This window comes from Notamacropus eugenii, chromosome 2, assembly GCF_028372415.1.
Source record: "Notamacropus eugenii isolate mMacEug1 chromosome 2, mMacEug1.pri_v2, whole genome shotgun sequence".
Classification (NCBI taxonomy): domain Eukaryota; kingdom Metazoa; phylum Chordata; class Mammalia; order Diprotodontia; family Macropodidae; genus Notamacropus; species Notamacropus eugenii.
In genome coordinates, this window is record NC_092873.1 from 107,702,387 (window position 1) to 107,721,261 (window position 18,875).

The 18,875-nt window shown below is 45.8% G+C and overlaps 1 protein-coding gene across 6 annotated transcripts in view; it reads left to right on the forward strand.

Moving 5' to 3' along the window:
• SLC29A1 (solute carrier family 29 member 1 (Augustine blood group)) overlaps window positions 1-16,673 on the forward strand; it is a 30,411-nt gene extending 13,738 nt beyond the window's left edge. For 3 of the 6 annotated variants that reach the window (XM_072642301.1, XM_072642300.1, XM_072642302.1), the window contains 12 exons: window positions 374-455; window positions 2,760-2,956; window positions 4,060-4,199; window positions 5,505-5,639; window positions 5,786-5,883; window positions 6,964-7,042; window positions 10,369-10,542; window positions 12,871-12,947; window positions 13,270-13,378; window positions 13,851-13,936; window positions 14,647-14,849; window positions 16,064-16,673. In XM_072642301.1, coding sequence (XP_072498402.1) covers window positions 374-455; window positions 2,760-2,956; window positions 4,060-4,199; window positions 5,505-5,639; window positions 5,786-5,883; window positions 6,964-7,042; window positions 10,369-10,542; window positions 12,871-12,947; window positions 13,270-13,378; window positions 13,851-13,936; window positions 14,647-14,849; window positions 16,064-16,175 — 1,492 coding nt within the window. In that variant the 3' untranslated portion in view covers window positions 16,176-16,673. The remainder of the gene's footprint in view (window positions 1-373; window positions 456-2,759; window positions 2,957-4,059; window positions 4,200-5,504; window positions 5,640-5,785; window positions 5,884-6,963; window positions 7,043-10,368; window positions 10,543-12,870; window positions 12,948-13,269; window positions 13,379-13,850; window positions 13,937-14,646; window positions 14,850-16,063) is intronic. The other 3 variants (XM_072642304.1, XM_072642303.1, XM_072642305.1) reach the window with 1 other exon arrangement.
• The last annotated feature ends 2,202 nt before the right edge of the window (window positions 16,674-18,875 follow it).

Sequence of the window (18,875 nt, forward strand, 5' to 3'; positions counted from 1 at the left end):
AGTGCTTTTTCAAACATTATTTCTTTACATTTCCCTTCCACAAAAGCCAGGAAGAGTTCCCTCTTTATATCTTCATCTTCATATCTTTATCCTTGTCCACGAGGGACAATAAAGGCTCAATCTTTATTTCTTTTTAGTCTTCATCCCTATCTATGGGAGGCAGGAAGGGGGCACTCCTCACCCCTTGTTCCTTGGGAGGGGGCACCTTAGGAGGGGCCAAGTAAAGGGTTTGCTCAGAGTCACAGTGGATTGGAGGGAGCTGGGGGTGAAATGAGGAGTGAGGGGTAGGCTCCAGAGAGAGTATCCTTTTAGAGACTGAAGCTGGGGCATCCCACTCATCCATCCTATGTGCCTTTCCTCTCTCTTCCTCCAGGTACAAGGCGGTATGGCTTATCTTTTTCGTGCTGGGGCTGGGCACCCTGCTGCCATGGAATTTCTTTATGACTGCTACCATGGTGAGACTTAGGAGAGGGGGAAAATGGTAGACCACTTGGCAAGGGCCAGAGGTCGGGCACCTTCCCTAGGGGCACCATGGGAAATCAGTGTACAGTAAGGTACTTAGAGGAGATGCCAGAGGATATGATTTGAGGATATGGATAGGTGACATATTCATCCTGGGAAGAAGGAAGTTTTTCTGTCCACTGGGAGGGGAGGAGCAAGAAGCAGTGTTAATGGGGTGGTGGAGAATACCCTGGACATGGGAATATGGTGACTTAAGTTCTAGCCTTGACACTGATATCAGAATTTGATCAAGTTACTCCATCTCAAAGCCTTGGTTGTCTCCTCCAAAAATGAGTAACTTCTTAGACTAGATCAGAGATTCTTTTTTGGTGGAGTGGGGCAGGGGGAAACATTCAGAGTTAAATGACTTGCACAGGGTAACTCAATTAATAAGTGTCTGAGGCTGAATTTGAACTCAGGCCCTCCTGACCCCAGGGCCAGTGTTCTATCCACCGTGCTACCTAGTTACTCCTTAGATTAGAGATTCTTAACCTGGGCTCTCTGCATTTTTTAAATATATATTTGGATGGCTGTGTTTCAATGTTATCATTTTCCTTTGTAATCCTATGTATTTTGTTTTATGCATTTCAAAAACATTCTCCTGAAAAGATAGGATGGGATTCACCAGATTGCCAAAGGGGTTCATGACACACAAAAAGTGAAGAGTCCCTGACCTCTATGGTCACTTTAAGGTGCTTTCCAAGTATTGTATTTCTGTGAATGGGGAAGTACATTTTTCTCTAATGTCCTCTGCAGTCTCATGCTGATGTGGCGGTGACCCCTAGGTTCTTCCAGTTCTGATATGCTCTACTGCCTTGGAAAAAGCTGATTTGAGTTCACTCTGGGTGATAGACTGTACTTTTTGTCCAATGACCAGCCTAGATCCCTTCCAGGAGACTCATCGCCAGCTGCATTAGCTGTGGCCAAGCACAAAGTCACATGCTGCAGTAGTTCAGAATCTTCCTGAGACTGGGATTTAAATTCCACCTTTGACACTTACTTGCTGTGTGTGTGACCTGTGACCTGGGGCAAGTCCGCTCACCTGAGAGTGTAACTAATTTCAATTGTTTGTTCCTCTGCAGCAGATGAAAAGACAGTAGGGTTCCATGTGTCCTTGTCTAACTATGGAGAAGACATTAGAAAAGGAGATGATGTTGAGAGTCTTATAACTTCTCTACTGTCTTTTTTTTTTTTTTTAAACTGGACCTGTGATTCATTGATTATAGGACTCTTTCTCCACCCTTGCAGATCCAGTAACTCAGTCTTAGAGAGCTGCCTGGGCACTTGGAGCTGAGGTGGCTTGCCCCCAGGGTCACACAGCCTGTATGTGTCAGAGGGTGGGATTGGAACCCAAGTCTTCCTGACTCAGCTTCTCACTCCATACCTCACCATCTGTCTAGACTGCCAGACTTGCTAGACTGTGTTTCTTTGTTTTTCTTGCCTTTTTTCTTTCTTTCTTTCTTTTTTTTGGCAACATGGCTAATACGGAAATATGTTTTCCATGGAAAGAGAAAAACAGCCCAGGTGTCAACTGTTGGTACTCAGATGCATGCCCAAAGCCCAGTATGAGTCTGGATACACTAATAAAAGAAATGAAGCATACCTCCTTGTTAACTGAGAGTAAGGCCACCCCTCCATGTTGGGTGGATCATCTTAGAAGGGTTTCTGGGAAAACAGGAGCAAGAACCAAGAAGGCACGGGTGGATTATAATCTGTACTAGTGAAAGGAATAACCATGTAGGTAGATGAAGAGCCTTCTAAGGAATATAGGATCATACACTTCAAGCAGTCTCCTCATTTTAGACATGAGGAAACTGAGGCCCAGAGAAGTCACTCTTGGGGTCACCAGGGTAGTAAGTGACAGAGTTGGGACTTTGTGTCAGGTCTTCCCCGATTCCAAATCCAATATTCTTTCTAGATATAGATACATCTAGAGATAGATGCTGTACATACGTATATATATATATATATATATATATACAGTAGAAATATAGAACTTCTTTGTTTCTAAGATGACCTTGGGACCAATATGGCTTCCTTTTTTAAAAAAAATTAGTGAACAGAGTAGCATTTTATTTTACATATTTTTTGCAAATTTCAGTCTTGTCTGGCATACTAGAAAACAGCTGGAGTCTCCTCTGCTTCTGCATTCAGTCTGTTGTGAATATTCTGAGAGTTTACATTTGTTAATGGGTCCACAGGCACCCAAGTACCTTAGTATCTGTTGAGTATTTCTCACTGTCTTCCTCTCTCCTCAGTACTTCAGAAGCCGCCTGGGCCCACCCCAGAATAGCTCAGCTGCCTTGACGGAGGTAAACAGGGACCTCCTTGCTACCACATCATCGCCCGCACTGAAGCCCAGTTTCCTAGACTCCATTTTCAACAATGTAATGACCATATGTGCCATGCTTCCTCTACTGGTCTTTACCTGTCTCAACTCTTTCCTACATCAGAGGTAATTGAACCCTTCCATGACTAATGTCCTTTCCCTACTGCCCTATGACCTGCCCAGACTCACACAGATCAAGTAGCAGCTCTGAGATTTTGGCCCGCGTCTTCTGACATCCATCATCACCCTTTCAGTTTCCTATGGGTCAGCAGAGAAGGTGTGAAGCTTTTAGGGCAGAATGTTGTGTATCTTATCCAACGGTGCTGCTATTTTGTTGGATTTTTTTGTTCAGTTGTTTTATTTTGTTGCAAGAGAGGGTTCCGTCTTAGAAGGGGGTGAGAGAATTTTTCTTTTCCCCAGAAGTGATTATGATATAAAGATAAATTACAAATTATCCCTTCTAGATGACAACTTCTCCCCATCATGGTTTCATTATAGTATAGGTTGACATAAAAAAATTAAATGGGAATTTGGGGGAAGTTTTGTGGAAGTCACAAGGACATGCAAAGGCCAGCAGACAACACAGAAAAAGTTTAGAAACTCAGAAGTGCATAACATATGTATAGTATTGGGTAATAATCAATATACTTTATGTTTTAATACCATAGTAATTCAGGTTTCTTCTCTGGTATAAAGGGAGGGCCAAAAAATTTTACACAGATTTGCCACCGTGCCCCTCCCCTCCTCAATGTAAAGATACATATATATCAATAAGATTTTTTTTTTGTTTTAGTAAAATGAAGGGTTTGGAATCAATCATTCCCATTTATAGAATGGTTTAAGGTTTACAAAATGCCTTACCTACATTATTTCATTTAATCTTTACAAGAACCCTGTGAGGTAGGAGTTATTTTATCCCTATTTTCAGTATGGGGGAAATTGAGGATCAAAGAGTTTTAAACGACTCAATGTATGTGTATCTGAGGGAGGATCTGAATAGGAGTCTTTGTGATCTGCTTAGTGATCTCCAAGGGGTGCCTCCAGCTTGAAATTCTCTGAACTTATTCCACACCCATTTCTTTCCTGCCTAACTTGTCCTGAATCCTTTCTATCCCCTTCTTCCTCACTCCTCCCCTAGGAGAGACTGTAGACCAGGGATTCCTCTGTCTCAGCTTTGGGGAGAGGGCATGTGGATTTGACCCACACTCCTTCCTCTCTTCTTTGTGCAGGATCCCTCAGGCCCTGAGGATCTTGGGCAGTCTGGTGGCCATCTTGCTGATGTTTGGCCTGACAGCTGTCCTGGTGAAAGTGGACCTTGATCCCATGCCTTTCTTCACTATTACCATGGTCAAGATTGTTATCATCAACTGTGAGTTCTCTGGGGATTGACAGAGAGCCATAGGGGACTTTCTCACCTTGGATTTTCCTCCCTCCCTCTTGGTTAATATCTCTTCATTTCCTGTTCCATACAGAGATAGATAGGTGAATGAATAGATAGATAGGTAGAATGTCTATGAAAGGCCTACTGGAATGTGCCAAGCCCTGGGATGCTATCAAGCAACATAGTCCTGTCCTCAAGAAGAAGATACATTAGAGGTGAGCTGGAGAGGACACAGTGCAGAAATGGGTGAGAAGTGGTATGGGCAGAAGGAGGCCAGAACTCACTGGAATCCCCAGAGCTGAACTCCACAGCACCTATTTCTCTTTGCAAAGCAGACCCTGGGGAAAGGAGTATTTTTAACCAGGCATTTTGGCTCACTCCCTTCTGTGTGTTGTTGCTGAATTGTTTCAGTTGTGTCTGACTCTCCGTGACCCCACATGGGTTTTTCTTGGCAAAGACACTAGAGTGGTTTGCCATTTCCTTCTCCAGCTCATTTTACAGATGAGGAAACTGAGGCAGACAGAGTTAAGTGATTTGTCCAGGGTCACACAACTAGTAAGTTTCTGAGGTTAGATTTGGACTCAGATCATCCTCCTGACTCCAGGGCTGGCACTCTATCCATTCCCCCATGTTATATCTTCATTTTCCCATCTATTTGAATTGGGGCCTCCTTGTCCTCCCAGCCTGGGAGAAACAGTCAGTCAGCAAGCATTTATTAAGTACTTACTGAAGTTGTGTTGGCCTCTGTGCTAAGTCCTGGGAATGCAAACACACACACACACACACACACACACACACACACACTCTCTCTCTCTCTCTCTCTCTCTCTCTCTCTCTCTCTCTCTACCTCTCTACTCTTCAGGAGTTTAATTTCTAAAGGTGACAATTACACTTAAAAGGAATTTGAAAGACCAGAGTGCAAAGGTCAAGATAGTCAGTTCTAGGACATAGTGGAGAACATTGGGGCAGTCTCATAGGAAATGAAGATGTGTTTGCCTTGCCCTCCCTCCTTGAGAGAATATTTCCGAAGTGGCCAGTGGCCTTCTCTCTGTCCTCCAGTCTTCACCACACCTTGTAACAACCTTCTGGGACTTACTTGTTTTCCCCCAGTCCTCTGTCTACTATTCAGCTGAGTTCATGAAATATTTACTAAGCAGACGACGTGCTAAGTGCTAGAGAAAGAAAGGCCACCCCTGCTCTCAGGAAGCTCTTCCTCTTCTTACTTCCTCTCGTCTCACCAGGCTGACTGCTTTCCATCCCCTTCCCTTATACCATCTCCTGTGTTCTCCTTAGCATTTGGAGCCATTCTCCAGGGCAGTCTGTTTGGCCTGGCTGGCCTCCTGCCTGCCAGCTACACAGTGCCCATCATGAGCGGCCAGGGCCTGGCTGGAACCTTCGCTGCTGTGGCCATGATCTGCGCCATTGCCAGTGAGTTCTTCACACTTCTTTAATGACTACCTAGGGGTGAAGGGGAGGGGAAATGGCCCTAGAGGATGGGATAAGGATGGAGGCCCTGCAGGGATCCCTTTTCTCATCTCCTGTGGGAGTAATTTCCTTTCCCTCTGCCTCCCTAGGTGGTTCAGAACTGTCACAAAGTGCTTTTGGATACTTTATCACTGCCTGTGGGGTCATTGTGATTTCTATCTTCTGCTACTTGGCCCTGCCTCGCCTGGTAAGATAAAGGGAGGAAGTCTGTCCTGGGGGGAGGGGAAAAGAGCACCTAGTAGAAAAGGAGCTGGGTTTGGAATCTAGCCACCTGGGTTGGAAATACTTGCTTTGCCACATGAATAAATCACTTTTCTCACTGGGGATCAGTTTTCTGATGTGTAGTAGTGGTGGTGATGGTAAAAATAAATAGTTAACTTGTGTACATTGTTTTAAGGTTTGCAAAGTGCTTTACGAATACACAAATGTTATCTTCACAAAACTCCTGGGAGATGGATGTTATTATTATCCCCATTTTACAGATGAGGAAACTGAGGCAAACAGGTTAAGTGACTTGCCCAGAGTCACACAGCCAATAGGTATCTGAGGCTGGATATAAACTCAGGTTTTCCTGACTTCAGACCCAATGCTGCCTATAAAATGTGGGAGTTAGAGCTGCCTAGGTCCCTTTGTCTTTCTTCCTAGAACTACCCCTCCCCCCCAAAAAAGAAATCCATGCACATACAATTCTCCTTTTAGTACTTCAGAAAGCCCCTTCTGCTTTTAAGTCAGTGGTGTCAGATAGAGAGGACCTCTGCCAGCTGTATATTTTTGGCTTAGAAAGTCACAAATTAATAAAATCTATGTTATTTATTTATTTTGTTTTATTATGTTTTCTTTTGATTTGGACTATGAGTTTGACATCTGTGTACTATGTCCTTCCTTTCAAAGTAATTGTCCAGCAGACAAAGTATCCCAAAGACCTTTCCCTACCTTGGGACCTGAGGAAAAGGAGTTTACCCTCCTTCCACCCTTGCCCCTGCAGTTCAAGGGCTCTTATGGTGTTGCTTCCCTCCTCTTTGGATTACTACTCTCCAGCTCCTCCAGGTTTGGGGAGGGACAGAGAAGGCATATGGGTCATTGGTCATGTTGGTTTATTTTTCAATGCTCATGCATGTAAATAAAGTCTTATTCCTTCTCCCCCTAAAAAAACATAAAATAAAGGAGTTGGAGTAGATCAAGGTCTAAGATCTGCAATCCTAAGAATAGAACTTGGGGAGAAGAATCTCAGTCTGAGGTGTCCCTTCTCTTTCTTTTTCCCTGCCAGAAATTCTACCAATATTACCAACAAGCAAAGATGGAGGCTCTTGGGGAGCAAGAAACCAAAATGGATTTGATTCGAAAAGGTATTGGGGCCCCAGAAGAGTGGGGAGGGAGGCTACTCTGAGGAAATAATACTCAAAGGAGGAAGAGAGAAGTCTTTTATGTGCTAGGTAGTGTGAAGGATACAGAAAAAAAAATGTGGCTTCTAGGCTATGTGATTCAGAAGAAATATAAAATATGATTGGGTAAGGTGGCACATGGCTACATTCTGTGCTCCAAGGGAGACTGAGGCTGGTGGATTAGCTGAGCTTGAGTGCTGAGTTGCAGTAGGGCAAAGCCCAGTCTGGTATCTGCCATAAGTACTACCAATATGGTAGGTCCTTAGGGAGAGTGTGGTGGTGGGGAGTTGCATCACACTGCCCAAAGGAGTGCAAGTCAGACCATGCTTGAAACAACAGAAGAACGGTTGGGGTAGGCCTGTAAGTGGTTGCTGTATCTACAACCTAGACAAGATTGAGAAACCGATCTTAAAAACAAATGAACCAAAAAACCCCCCAAACCTAGATATGATCTCTGGGCTAGCTGCTGTGAGGAAATATACAAGATACAATGCCTGCCCTTAAGGAACTTATATCCCACCTGGGAACACAGATTTAACAGAGGCAAAATAACTTAGGAAAAACAATTACATGCTGAAAATTGCAAGGTTCTGACTGTCCATGCAAGAAGTCTTCAGAAGAGGACCCATCTCGTAAGGTTCAACGCAAATGCTTTCTCCTCCAAAAGTCTTCCTTTCACCAGAGTGCCACCTTCACCCCAAAATCACACAACACTTTTATTTTATGAGCCCTCTGTTGCATGGACTTATCATGTAAAATTGTGAATGACTACATTTTGTGTACCTGATACATCCCTGTGCTAGACTGTACCTTCATGAGGGAAGGGATCTTGTGTTGTCTAAACTTTGCACGTACCCTGACCCTCCCTTAGCAGGGTTCTCTCTGTAAGATGGGACTTATTTTTTTAAAAAATGGGACTCCTAAGAGGTGATTGTGATTGTATTGTCTTCTGAGGCCTCTGGGAATAGGTCAAGCTTAAAAGATTGGTAGGGTTTAGTGGGAGGAAGGAAGGAAGGATGGAGGGCCTCAGCTAAAGAAACTGAATGAGGAGAGACAGGAATTATAATAATAGTACTCAGTTATGTAGCATTTTATTTATTTTTCAACATCACACCCCAACTTTATTCCCCAGCCGGGAGAGGTGGGGGGAACAGACATGTGTGAATGAAAGAGGCCTTAAGGGCCCCAAGAGGTGAATTCAGGGCTCCATGAAAGCTGAGACTTGAGTCATACATGGCAGCAGGAAGTTGAGCCATGGTTGGGAGAGAAGGCAAGTTCCAGAACACTGGCTGTTGAGGAGGGGGAGGAGGAAAGACTGGGTAGATCTGGAAGTTGGGCTCCAGGGTTGGGGGGAGGTGGGGAGCATCTCTGTCTACTCCCTGGGGCCCAGGAGCAAGGCAATAAGGGTGGATCACAGTTGAAGAATAGACAGAAGCTAGAACTGGGGGGGAAATACTAGAACATTGGTGGGAAACTAGAATTAGAGAAGTAGAATAGGATGAGGCAGGGTATGCAGGATGCAAATCCCTGGTAGGAAAAGAGTGTGTGTGTATTGGGGGCAGGGAAGAGGAGAATATAAAGATCTGAAAACTGCCTCCTCAGTTCCACCCTCTGAGGGCCCTCCCTCAGCCGCAGAAGGATCTGGGTTCAACAAGGTGTGCTCACAGGACAGGTATCAGGCTGCCATCAGCCCCAGGAGTGGAGATCACTCAGGTATCTGGATATACAAAGTTGGAATTGATGGAATAGACGAAACCCCAGGAATCAACCTGATCAGTGTTAGCCAGGACCCGGCCTTCAGGTGGATTCAGCATTAGGGCCCGAAGAAGTAAAGAATTTGTCAAAATTCTCACACTCGCCACTTCAGCCACACAGTCATGGCTCAAAGGGAAGGGTGATCCCTAGCCTCTCAAGGTATTCTGCTAATCAGTTCAACAGAAGAAGCCTTGTACATGGATAGCGGCTGCCTCATCAGGTCCAGAACCCATACGCTTCCCTGAGTGTTTACTGAGGAAACCCTGGCACATTGCTTCTGCGTCCTGGGACAATGTTTTTGGGTAGGTGACCATCTGCCTCGTGCTGGCCTTCATTCTCTCCATCAAATGGAGGCCATCCCACCTGCATCTCCTCCAGCAGGACTCCAAAGGACCACCAGTTCACTGACTTCCCATAGGACGGGTAGGAGATGATTTTAGGGACAGCATAGTCCAAGGTCACACAGAAGGTCCAGATCATGATCCCAGGGGACATGTTCTCCTTGCACATGCAAAAAAAAAAAAAAAGCTTATGATCTTGATGCATCTGTCTGTCCAGGATCACATTATCTAGCTTTTCAGGTTCCTGTAGATGATGCCCTGGTTATATGGAAGATGAGGCCAATGGCAGTTTCCCCAAACAGGAACTCCCCAGATGCTGAATGTGGTACATGATGTCCCTGTAAAACTTGTCCAACTGCTGAATTTACATTCATCAGGAATGAATGAAATCTGGAGCTGCCCAGCTGCTGAAATGTGGTATAGGAGGTCCCCACCCACCTGTCATGTACTCCATCATAAAGTATAGTCTGGTAACCTAAAAAATGGAAGGGAGTGTAGCTGCCACGCACCTGCAACTCCCCCAGGGCCAGGATGGGCTTCTTTATTCTGCTTCCTGCACCATCATATCCTTCTCTAGGATCTTAATGGCAAACAGCTCCTCAGAGACTCAGTTTTCTCAGCTAGCATCACCTTGCCAAAGTTATCCTTGATGAGAACCATGAGGATGGTGAAAACCGAGATGTGCAGGGGGCCCAACAGTACCAGAGAAACATCCTTTGGACTCATGGAGCTGGGGGAAGGACCCAGGCATCCCCACTGACCCTTGTATAGCATTTCAAAGGTCAGAAGAGTGATTTCCTCACCACCACAGTGAAAAGTAGTATTTTTTTGGACACCATCTGTGATTGCAACAGTGTTCTGGTGAGGAAATTCCTTTACCAAAAGCAGATCCATTCTTGCTTAGAAAATTACCATCTTAGAGGTGTTTCACCTGAGGCATGAAGAGATGAAAGGAACTAGCCCTGAAGGTCACACAATCATTATGGGTCAGGTATAAGTAGGACTTTAACTTGGATCTTCTTGACTTCAAGGTTGGCTTTTTAATCTTCCAAGCCAATGGAGTCAACTCAAACAGAAACTTGATCATTGACTTAGAAAACCACAAATTAACATTATCTGTGTTGCATTGTATTTTTCAGTTTATTTTGTTTAACATTCATCAATTACATTTTCATCTGGTTCTGGCTCACTCAGGAATTTTGTGGAGGTCCTGCAAATCTGACACCTCTGCACTAACCCACACTTCCTCTTGGATAGTGTTACTGTCTTCGATTTACTTCTGGGGGGAATCAGACGCCCAGAAAGGAGGGACTTGCCTAAGTTCACAAAAGCAAGGAATCCAAGAACTAGAAGGGACTTCACCTGGCGGTTAGTCCAACCCATCCTTGTCCAAGAATCCCCTCCACACCACTCCCTACTTTACCCAGTTAGTACTCACATCTGAAAAATGAGCACTCGATGACCTAAGAAGTCCTCATCCAGTGAATGATCCTGAGCCTCCTATGCTATTTTCAAATAGCTCTGATTGTCAGGAAGCTTTCCCTGGCATAAGATCCAAAACTGACAATGACATTCATCCACTGCTCCCAGTTCCTGCCCTTCGAGTTCAAACAGAACAAGTCTAGCTCTTTACATCATTGGAGATAGCTATCCTCTGTTGCCTCTCAGTTTTACCTTCTTCAGGCTATCGACTGATCCTTGTAAAGTATGTTCTCCTTTCCTCTCAACCATCCTGTCCTGGATACACTCCAGCTTGTTTATCTCTTCCTTAAAATAGAGTGCCTGGAGTTAAACATGGCACTCGAGATAATGGCCTGGCCAGAACCGAATAGGTTGGAACCATCACCTCCTTGTTCTGGGCATTAGATGGAGAACTCTGTGTCCCTATCTCCCTTTCCCAACTCCATATATTTTCTCTGGCTATGCCTCAAGCCTGAAGTGATTCTTCTTTCTCATTTTTGCCTTCTGATTACAAGTCTTAACTAAAATCCCACCTTCTACAAACAGGAAGCTTTTCCTAGACTTTAGTCACCTCTTAGTGTCTTTCCTCTGTGATTATCTCCAATTTATCCTGTCTGTAGGACATTTTTACATAGTTGCTTGTATGTTGACACCTCTGTTAGACTGGAGCTCCTCAAAGGCAGGAATTGGTGGATTTTTTTGGTTTTTCTTTATATCCCCAGTACTTCGCATAGTGCCATAGCAGGCGTTTAATAAATGTTTATTGACTTGATTTGAATATTATGCACCTTTTAGTGCCCAGGGTAGTATTAGCAGTCAGTAAGCATTTATTATTACAGTTATGCTTGGTTATTATCTTTTTATTGTTATATCACACTGAAAATGATTTAGATCATTTGGAGTTAAAGAATCAAAGATCTTAGAGTTTGAAGGAATGTAAGAGGTAATACCCTGAAACCCCTTTTTACAGATAAGGAATCTGAGACCCAGAGATGTTAAACAACTTGCCTGGGGTTATACAACTAGTACGTATCTGAGGTGGTATTTGAATTTAGGCCTTTGTGTTTTTGTTTTGTTTTGGGCAAGGCAGTCAAGAGTTAAGTGATTTGCACAGCTGGTAAATGTTAAGTGTCTGAGATCGGATTTGACTCCAGGACTGGTGCTCTATCTGCTGCCGTACCTCGCTGCCACCTGTTTAGATCTGTGATTCCAAGTCCAGCATTCTATCCGCTGAACCCCCAAGTCCTTGGACTCCAAATCCTATTATCTTCCCACTTTCCCACATAGGAATAGGCCTATGGTATATTTGTAGGCCACTGAGAAGACTTCTAACTAGAACAGAGGAGGTTGAGTAGGAAGTAGTTGTGATGAAGTAAACCATAGTAAACGTGTGTGTGGAGGGGGTTGGAGGGTGGGATTTCATGTGATTTCATGTCATTTTAATAGGGAAATTCCTTATAGAGAAAATGCCCTGTAATAATGAATTAAGATCAATAACTATACTGCAATGTATAGCCTTAGAGAACTGGCCTAGAGAGAAGCGATTAACTCATAGTCAGAGCTAGTATGTGTTATAGGGGGAACTTGCTACAGTCAAGATCCCAGACTTTCTGACCTAGCCCTGCTTTCTCTTCACTACAGTGAACTCCCTCTCTGAGATATGACACATGAAAAATGGTGTATTTCTGTAAGGAAATACCTCTCCTAGAGATGGGGTGAAATATAAATTGGAGAAGGGATCCTAGAGGAGACGAGACCATTTTAGCAACTCAAGAGATGAGGTTTTAGGGTTCTTTGTGGAAAGCGAATAGCAGAGAACATGGAGACTGCATCAAGTGGAACTGTGAAATGGTTGTCTTGTGGATCCTTGTTGGGACCATCTCAGGTTCTCTCTACTCAGTGACCTGAGACCTTGATGATGGCACAGGATAGAGGTAGGGTTTGAAGCAGGTTCCACTTGGGAGATGATGCTAGACAATGGAAAGAGCACTTGCCCTGGAATCAGATGGCCTGAGTTCAAATTCTACCTCTGATACTATCTAGGTTACCTTGGAGAAGGTCCCTGGGCTTCATTTTCCTCATTTATAAAATGAGGGGTCGGGGGAGGGGGGTAGTAGTCCTCAGAATTCCTTTTCAGCTCTAAATCTATGATAATATAACACTACAATAAGAGGTCAAGTTTATTTTTACTCTAATTCAAGGCTTTCTCATGTATTTATCTTGTCTTCTCCCCAGGAGATGCCAAGAATGGAGGAGGGATGCCACAGTCCAGCACACATGAGAGTCCTTCCATCATAGCTATCCTCAAACAGGTAGATAGGGGTAGAAAGCCTGGGTCCTCTGCCTCCATATCCTGTCCTCTCCCATCCCTGTTACATAGCCCCTTGGCCTTGACCTTCCTGTTCTCCTCCCCCATCTTCAGTCTACGACTTTCCCCATTTTTGATGTTGTGTCATTCGTGGCTGGGTCCAGGGAAGAGAGATTTTTATTTTTGTCATCCCCTGTCCTCATCACTACAGCCCTCCCCTGCCTCCAAAACAAATCCAAAAATGAGACTGAACTGCCACCACCAGCCCTGCCCACCTGCTCCAGTGCCCTGTGGAGGAAACCACCCCCTTTTCTTTCAATTCCCAGATCTGGGTTCTGGCATTGTCTGTCTGCTTTGTCTTTACCGTCACCATCGGCGTGTTTCCTTCTGTGACTGCTGAGGTCCAGTCCACCATTGCAAGGACCAGTGACTGGAGTGAGAGCTGGAGGGCAGGGTGGGCAGGGTGGGCAGGGGAGGATTGGGTGTGGAATTGGAAGGGGAGGGACTGGAGAGTGAGGGAGGTAAAAAAAAGAGACCTTCACTAGGATTTGAGGGTCTTTAGGGTGAGGGAATAAGGAACTGGGTTGGTGGGGGCAAGACCAGGAAACCTGCTTATATATGGGTCAGTGATTTGTGGGGGATTAGGAGGGTGTCCCTAACCCTTGGCGCCCTGTCCCCATCTTTTTATTCTGTTCTCATATCAGCTCCCTGAAGGCAAAAAGCAGGGTATATTGAACTGTTGGAGAAACAGTGAGCTTAGTAGAATGCAGTGACTTGTTCCACGTCATGTAGAGATCAGAGTTGATACTAGAATCTGTCCTGCCTCTTAACCTCACCCTCTCCCCACTCTGGGTCTCATACCCTGTACCTTCCCTAATTTGAAACTTTTTCGCTGCCTCACTTCCAGAAAAGTATTTCATTCCTGTCTCCTGCTTCTTCGTTTTCAATGTCTTTGACTGGGCCGGCCGAAGCCTCACTACTCTCTACATGTGGGTAAGTAGGGCTTGTGGGGGTGGGGATGTTGTAAGAGTCCTCACAGGATTTTATTTGACAAGGGAACAGTAAATAAAGCATGTAGCTATTTATGAGAAGGGGATCTCAGCTGCCCTCTCCTGCTTTGAAACTGGCCAACCCAGGAATGTGTGGTGGGTGGGGCTAGGGTTTGGGGTTTCTGGTCCAACTTCCTGGAGACATCCCAGAATAGAGTGCTTGTATGTGTGTGATCTGTGCACACACGTGATCACTGTCCTTGCCTGTGGGTGGTCAGTGGGCCAGGGACCACATTGTGGCACATGCTGCTGCATGTATCTAGGACACCTTCCTACCTGATCTTTGCTGTTTAGAATCCCCAGCTTCCTTCAAGGCTCAATCAGCTCAGTTACTACCTCCTACAGGGAGCCTGTCCTGATCCTTGATTCACCTCCCCCAGCTGCTAGTGCCCCACTCCCTCAGTTATTCCATCTTTACTCATATTGGGTACATTTTGTTTTTACCTCCATAGAAAGTAGCTCCCAGAGGGCAGGGATAGTTGTATCTTTATGGCTCCAGGCCAGGAGCTTAATAAGTGTTCATTGATTGATTGATAAATGTTGAATGAATCAATGAGTGGTAAGTGTAGGGGCCCTGTCTTTAGGAAAGGACTGTCCTAGCTATATAGGGCAGGCAGCGAGACAAAGAACCTTTGGGGGGCCCTTTCTCCACAGCCGAAAAAGGAGAGCCGATGGCTACTGCCTGCCCTAGTAGTGGCCAGGATTGTGTTTGTGCCGTTGTTTATGCTGTGCAACGTTCATCCAAGGAAGAACCTGCCTGTGGTCTTCCACCATGATGCCTGGTTCATCATCTTCATGGTACTCTTTGCCTTCTCCAATGGCTACCTCGCCAGCCTCTGCATGTGCTTCGGCCCCAAGTGAGTGGGCAGGGCATGGAGAGGATGGGGGGGGGGGGGCAGGTTCTGGGTACAAGACTTATGAGGTAGTGCCCTTAGCCAGCAGTGGGACGGCCCAGGGACTCGGTAGGTCCTTTGACCGTTCATTTTGGCACGATGTGGGGGGGAGAGAGGAAGCTAACTCTTCTTGGCTTGATTAGAAGAAACTCATTCTGTACACCCAAGAACCTCAGTCTCATTAGAGGAAGACAGACTCCTCCATCTAGGATTAGGTGTGCCAAGGTCAGAGTGCAGGGAGATAAGGTCCCAACAAAGTCCGAGCTTGGGAAATTTGGTGAACCATTTAGAGAGGTCATTGGCCTAAGCCAGTGGGAGTGTCCACCTCTATGCTGCCCCACCCTTCTTTGCCCACCTGGCATCGGACCTGCAACCCCAGTGTATATATCCCTAGAGCCTCTGCAGCTCTGGTTGCCAAAGGCAGGAAGTAAGCTAGCTTCCAGCTTGGGATTCTGGGAAGTGTAGTCTGTTGGCTGTAGGACATTTCATAGGTGATGTCCGGGGTGCAGTTGCAGGTGAATGGGGTATCACAGGCCCCGTTCAGGACATGGTCCTGAGCAACGAAGGGAAGAGGCTGTACAGAGGAGAGGAGAGAATGATGGAGCAGAGGCCATAGAGGATGCTGGGGATGGGTTAGTGGGAATGCTTTGCTGAAGGGGCTGTGTATTAGAGCTAGCAAGGGGCCCTGAGTTGGGCACCAAGTGGGGAGGGGATATGTGCTGGAGTAAGGAAGAGGATTATTTTGGAGAAGACCTGTGGAGAGGAGCCTAAGCCAAGCCAAGAGGCCAGGGACACAGTTATCCCGAGTCTGGGAGAGAGCATAAAGTGTACATTTCTAGATTTGGAGTTCCAAGGACCTAGGTCCAGATTTCACCTCTGATAACATTACTAGAGGGCAAGTCACTTTTTATTTCTCTGGGCCTCAGCTCCCTCTTCTGAAAAAGGAAGATTAAACTAGATGGTCCTTTCCAATTCTGAATTGATAAACTTATCTTTGAAAGAGTTGAGTAGAGTGGGTGGAAAGAAGTGTCCAAAGGGTTTTAGAACTGAGTGTAGCGGAGTCTGGAAGGGGGTGTCAGATTTCTCTGGGGATGGGGAGGAGATGCTTAGTCTGGAGAAGAGATTGCCTGGTGCAGGAGTCTTGGGGTGACCTTGCTTTTTGTCCCATCTCCCCCCAGGAAAGTGAAACCCTCAGAGGCTGAGACTGCAGGTGCAGTCATGGCCTTCTTCCTCTCCCTGGGCCTGGCCCTGGGCGCCTTATTGTCCTTCATGTTACGGGCTATAGTGTGACCACTTGGAATCTTCCAGCTGCCCTCCCTCATCCACTTCTGACCTCTGTTTTCTCACTGCCTGTGCTGGGGACAAAGGGGCAGAATTCCTTCTTTGGACACTGGGAGCCAAATAGCTAGAGCTCTCTGATCCTGGGGAAGGGGTTCCAGAAGACAGCACAGAGAGGTCAGTAGCTTCCTGCAGTATTTGACTGACCGATGGAACCTATCTATGGGCAAAGCAGTGTTTATTCCCCTGCAGCTCTGTATGTGTCTGTCCATCCCTTTGTATGTCTGTTTCTGGTGTAAGGGGCCAGGTGGATGAGATGAAGCATTGCTTTAGGTCATATTTTTCCTAGCCATGTTTTTCCATCCATCCAGTCCCAGAACTTTTCCTATCCCTAGTCTTTCCGTGTAATATCACATGTACAGTGCCATTTATTGCCTTTTTTATAGTCAAGACAGAAACCAGGTGCGTCTGAAGGCATCAAATAAATCATTTGGGATTTTTTTTTTCTCAGTGTTTCTCCTCAATGCCATTCTGTGGGAGGGGTGGTTGGAGGAAGGGGAGAGGACTGAATGGGCCTTTTGTGACGGCTCGGGTGGGTATCCTAAGGAGGAGAGGGTGTTCCCAGATGATTATGGTAGGAACAGGGGCCAAGCTACGTAAAACATATTTTATGCCTCTGTATGTATGTGGGGAGTGGGGTAATAGGGGATCACCAAAGGCAGCACAGAAGAAATCCAGTGTTCAATTAGCTCAGGACTTACAGCTGGGGACCGTGTACTGATCCTGTCTCTGAATTAGTTGTAGGGCCTAGACAACTGAGGCCTTCCATTCCCCTCCATGGATCTGTTTGCTCCTCTATTAATGACAGGGTTGGACTAGATGACCTTCCAGCCCTAACAGCCTATGAGTCAGTCTCTCCTGCTGGCATTGTAACTGAAGTGCTCCCAGATGATACAGGACATGAGGGATGGACCTAGAGCACAAGGCCTCCCCCTCACCCCCCTACCCCCATCGAGAGGGAGAGGCTTGAGTCAGTCGGCAAGCATCTATTAAGTGTTTACTCTGTGCTGTGTACTACCCATTCCCTTAAGGGAATACTTGGAGTGATATCTAGGTCATAGTATCACAGCTCTAAGGGCAGCTAGGTGACACAGTAGATAGAGTGCTGGGCCTACAGTCAGGAGACTTCCTAAGTTTGAATCTGGCCTCAGACACCACTAAGGTATGTGACCCTGGGCAAGTCACTTCATCCTGTTTGCCTCGGTTTCCTCGTCTGTAATATGAGCTGCAGAAGGAAATGGCAAACCACTCCACTATCTCTGCCAGGAAAATGGGGTCACCGGGAGTCAGATGTGCCTGAATAACAACACAGCTGTAAAACTAGAAGGAATCTTAACTGCCATTGAGTCCAAGACCCTCCTTTTACAGATGAGGATACTTGAAGTATGTAGAAATGAAAGTGATTTACCCAGGGTCCTAAAACTTGTAAGATTCTGAGGTGAGATTTGAACCTGGGTCTTTTCAGTCCAGTGCCCTATCCCCCCTACAAGCCATTCTGCCTCTAAAAAGGTACATAGAACCTTATTTTGTCATTTTCAATGATACCTTACTCCCTCTAACCTCAGATTCAGATTAGCTCTGATATTTTCCTGTCAGAAATATTGTCATCTGAAATATTTCTGTCTACCTACAAAACATGTATACCTGCTTCTTCCCTCTTTTCCCCTTCCCCACCAGTGCCCCAGGAATGAGTGAACCCCAGGCAGGATCCCAGACCCCCCAGCTCTTGGCTGGACTCCTAAGACGCCTGTAGGGAAGGAGTCAGAGGCTGGGCTCAAGCCTCCAAAAATTTGGCATCCCTCTCTGGCACCTCAGCTCTCACTCCTGCTGGACTTCCTGGAGAACAAGAGGGCCTGTGTCTCCCCAGAGTGAGGGGGCTAGCCAGCTTGGCGCCCTAGGGCTCAGCCTTAGACCCTTTCCCTGCACCCCTATGCCTGGGAGGGAAGTGTCTGAGAGGAGGGAGGGCAGGATTCAGGTGTCAGGGGAGTGGTTGTAGACAGACAACCTTGGGAGCTCAGGTCTCTTGGGTTTCCTTGAATTTAGGCTGTTCCCCAAAAGGGATTTCCCCCGACTTAATGGAAAAGTCCTGGCAAAGTATAAGGAAGTTTTGCCATCTACCTCAAAAAGTTGCTGTGTCACAGAGAATGAGTAGCAGAAAAACACAGGCAGGCCCTGCCCTTGGGCAGGCTCCCAGTCAGACACACTGTGCAGACACAAATATACAGCACACATGTATACACACACACACACACACACGCACACACATGCACAGTGGGAAAAAAATACCTAAGACAGGGAAATATTTTTGCTGGCCTCAATTTCAAAGTTGAGCGAATAGAATGACTCAAGGAGATTGTGCAGAGGCATTTCTGGCGTTTCTGAGCACAGCTGCCAGATGGTTTATTTATCTAATTGATGACTCCCGTAGCATTTGCATAGGACTTGACAGTTTACAACCCACTTTTCTGTGCTATTGTCTCTGCTTTTCAGAGTGTAGAATGGGCCTGTAAGTCAGACATCCTACTTAGAAATCACATATAAATTTTACATCCTCTTTGGGTCAGAAGTAAAAGTAGTAGGAGGCTGAGGGCTATAAGGTCCTGGATCCTGAGAGCTAGTTAGCCAGATTGGGGTGAAGAAAGTCATCACCTA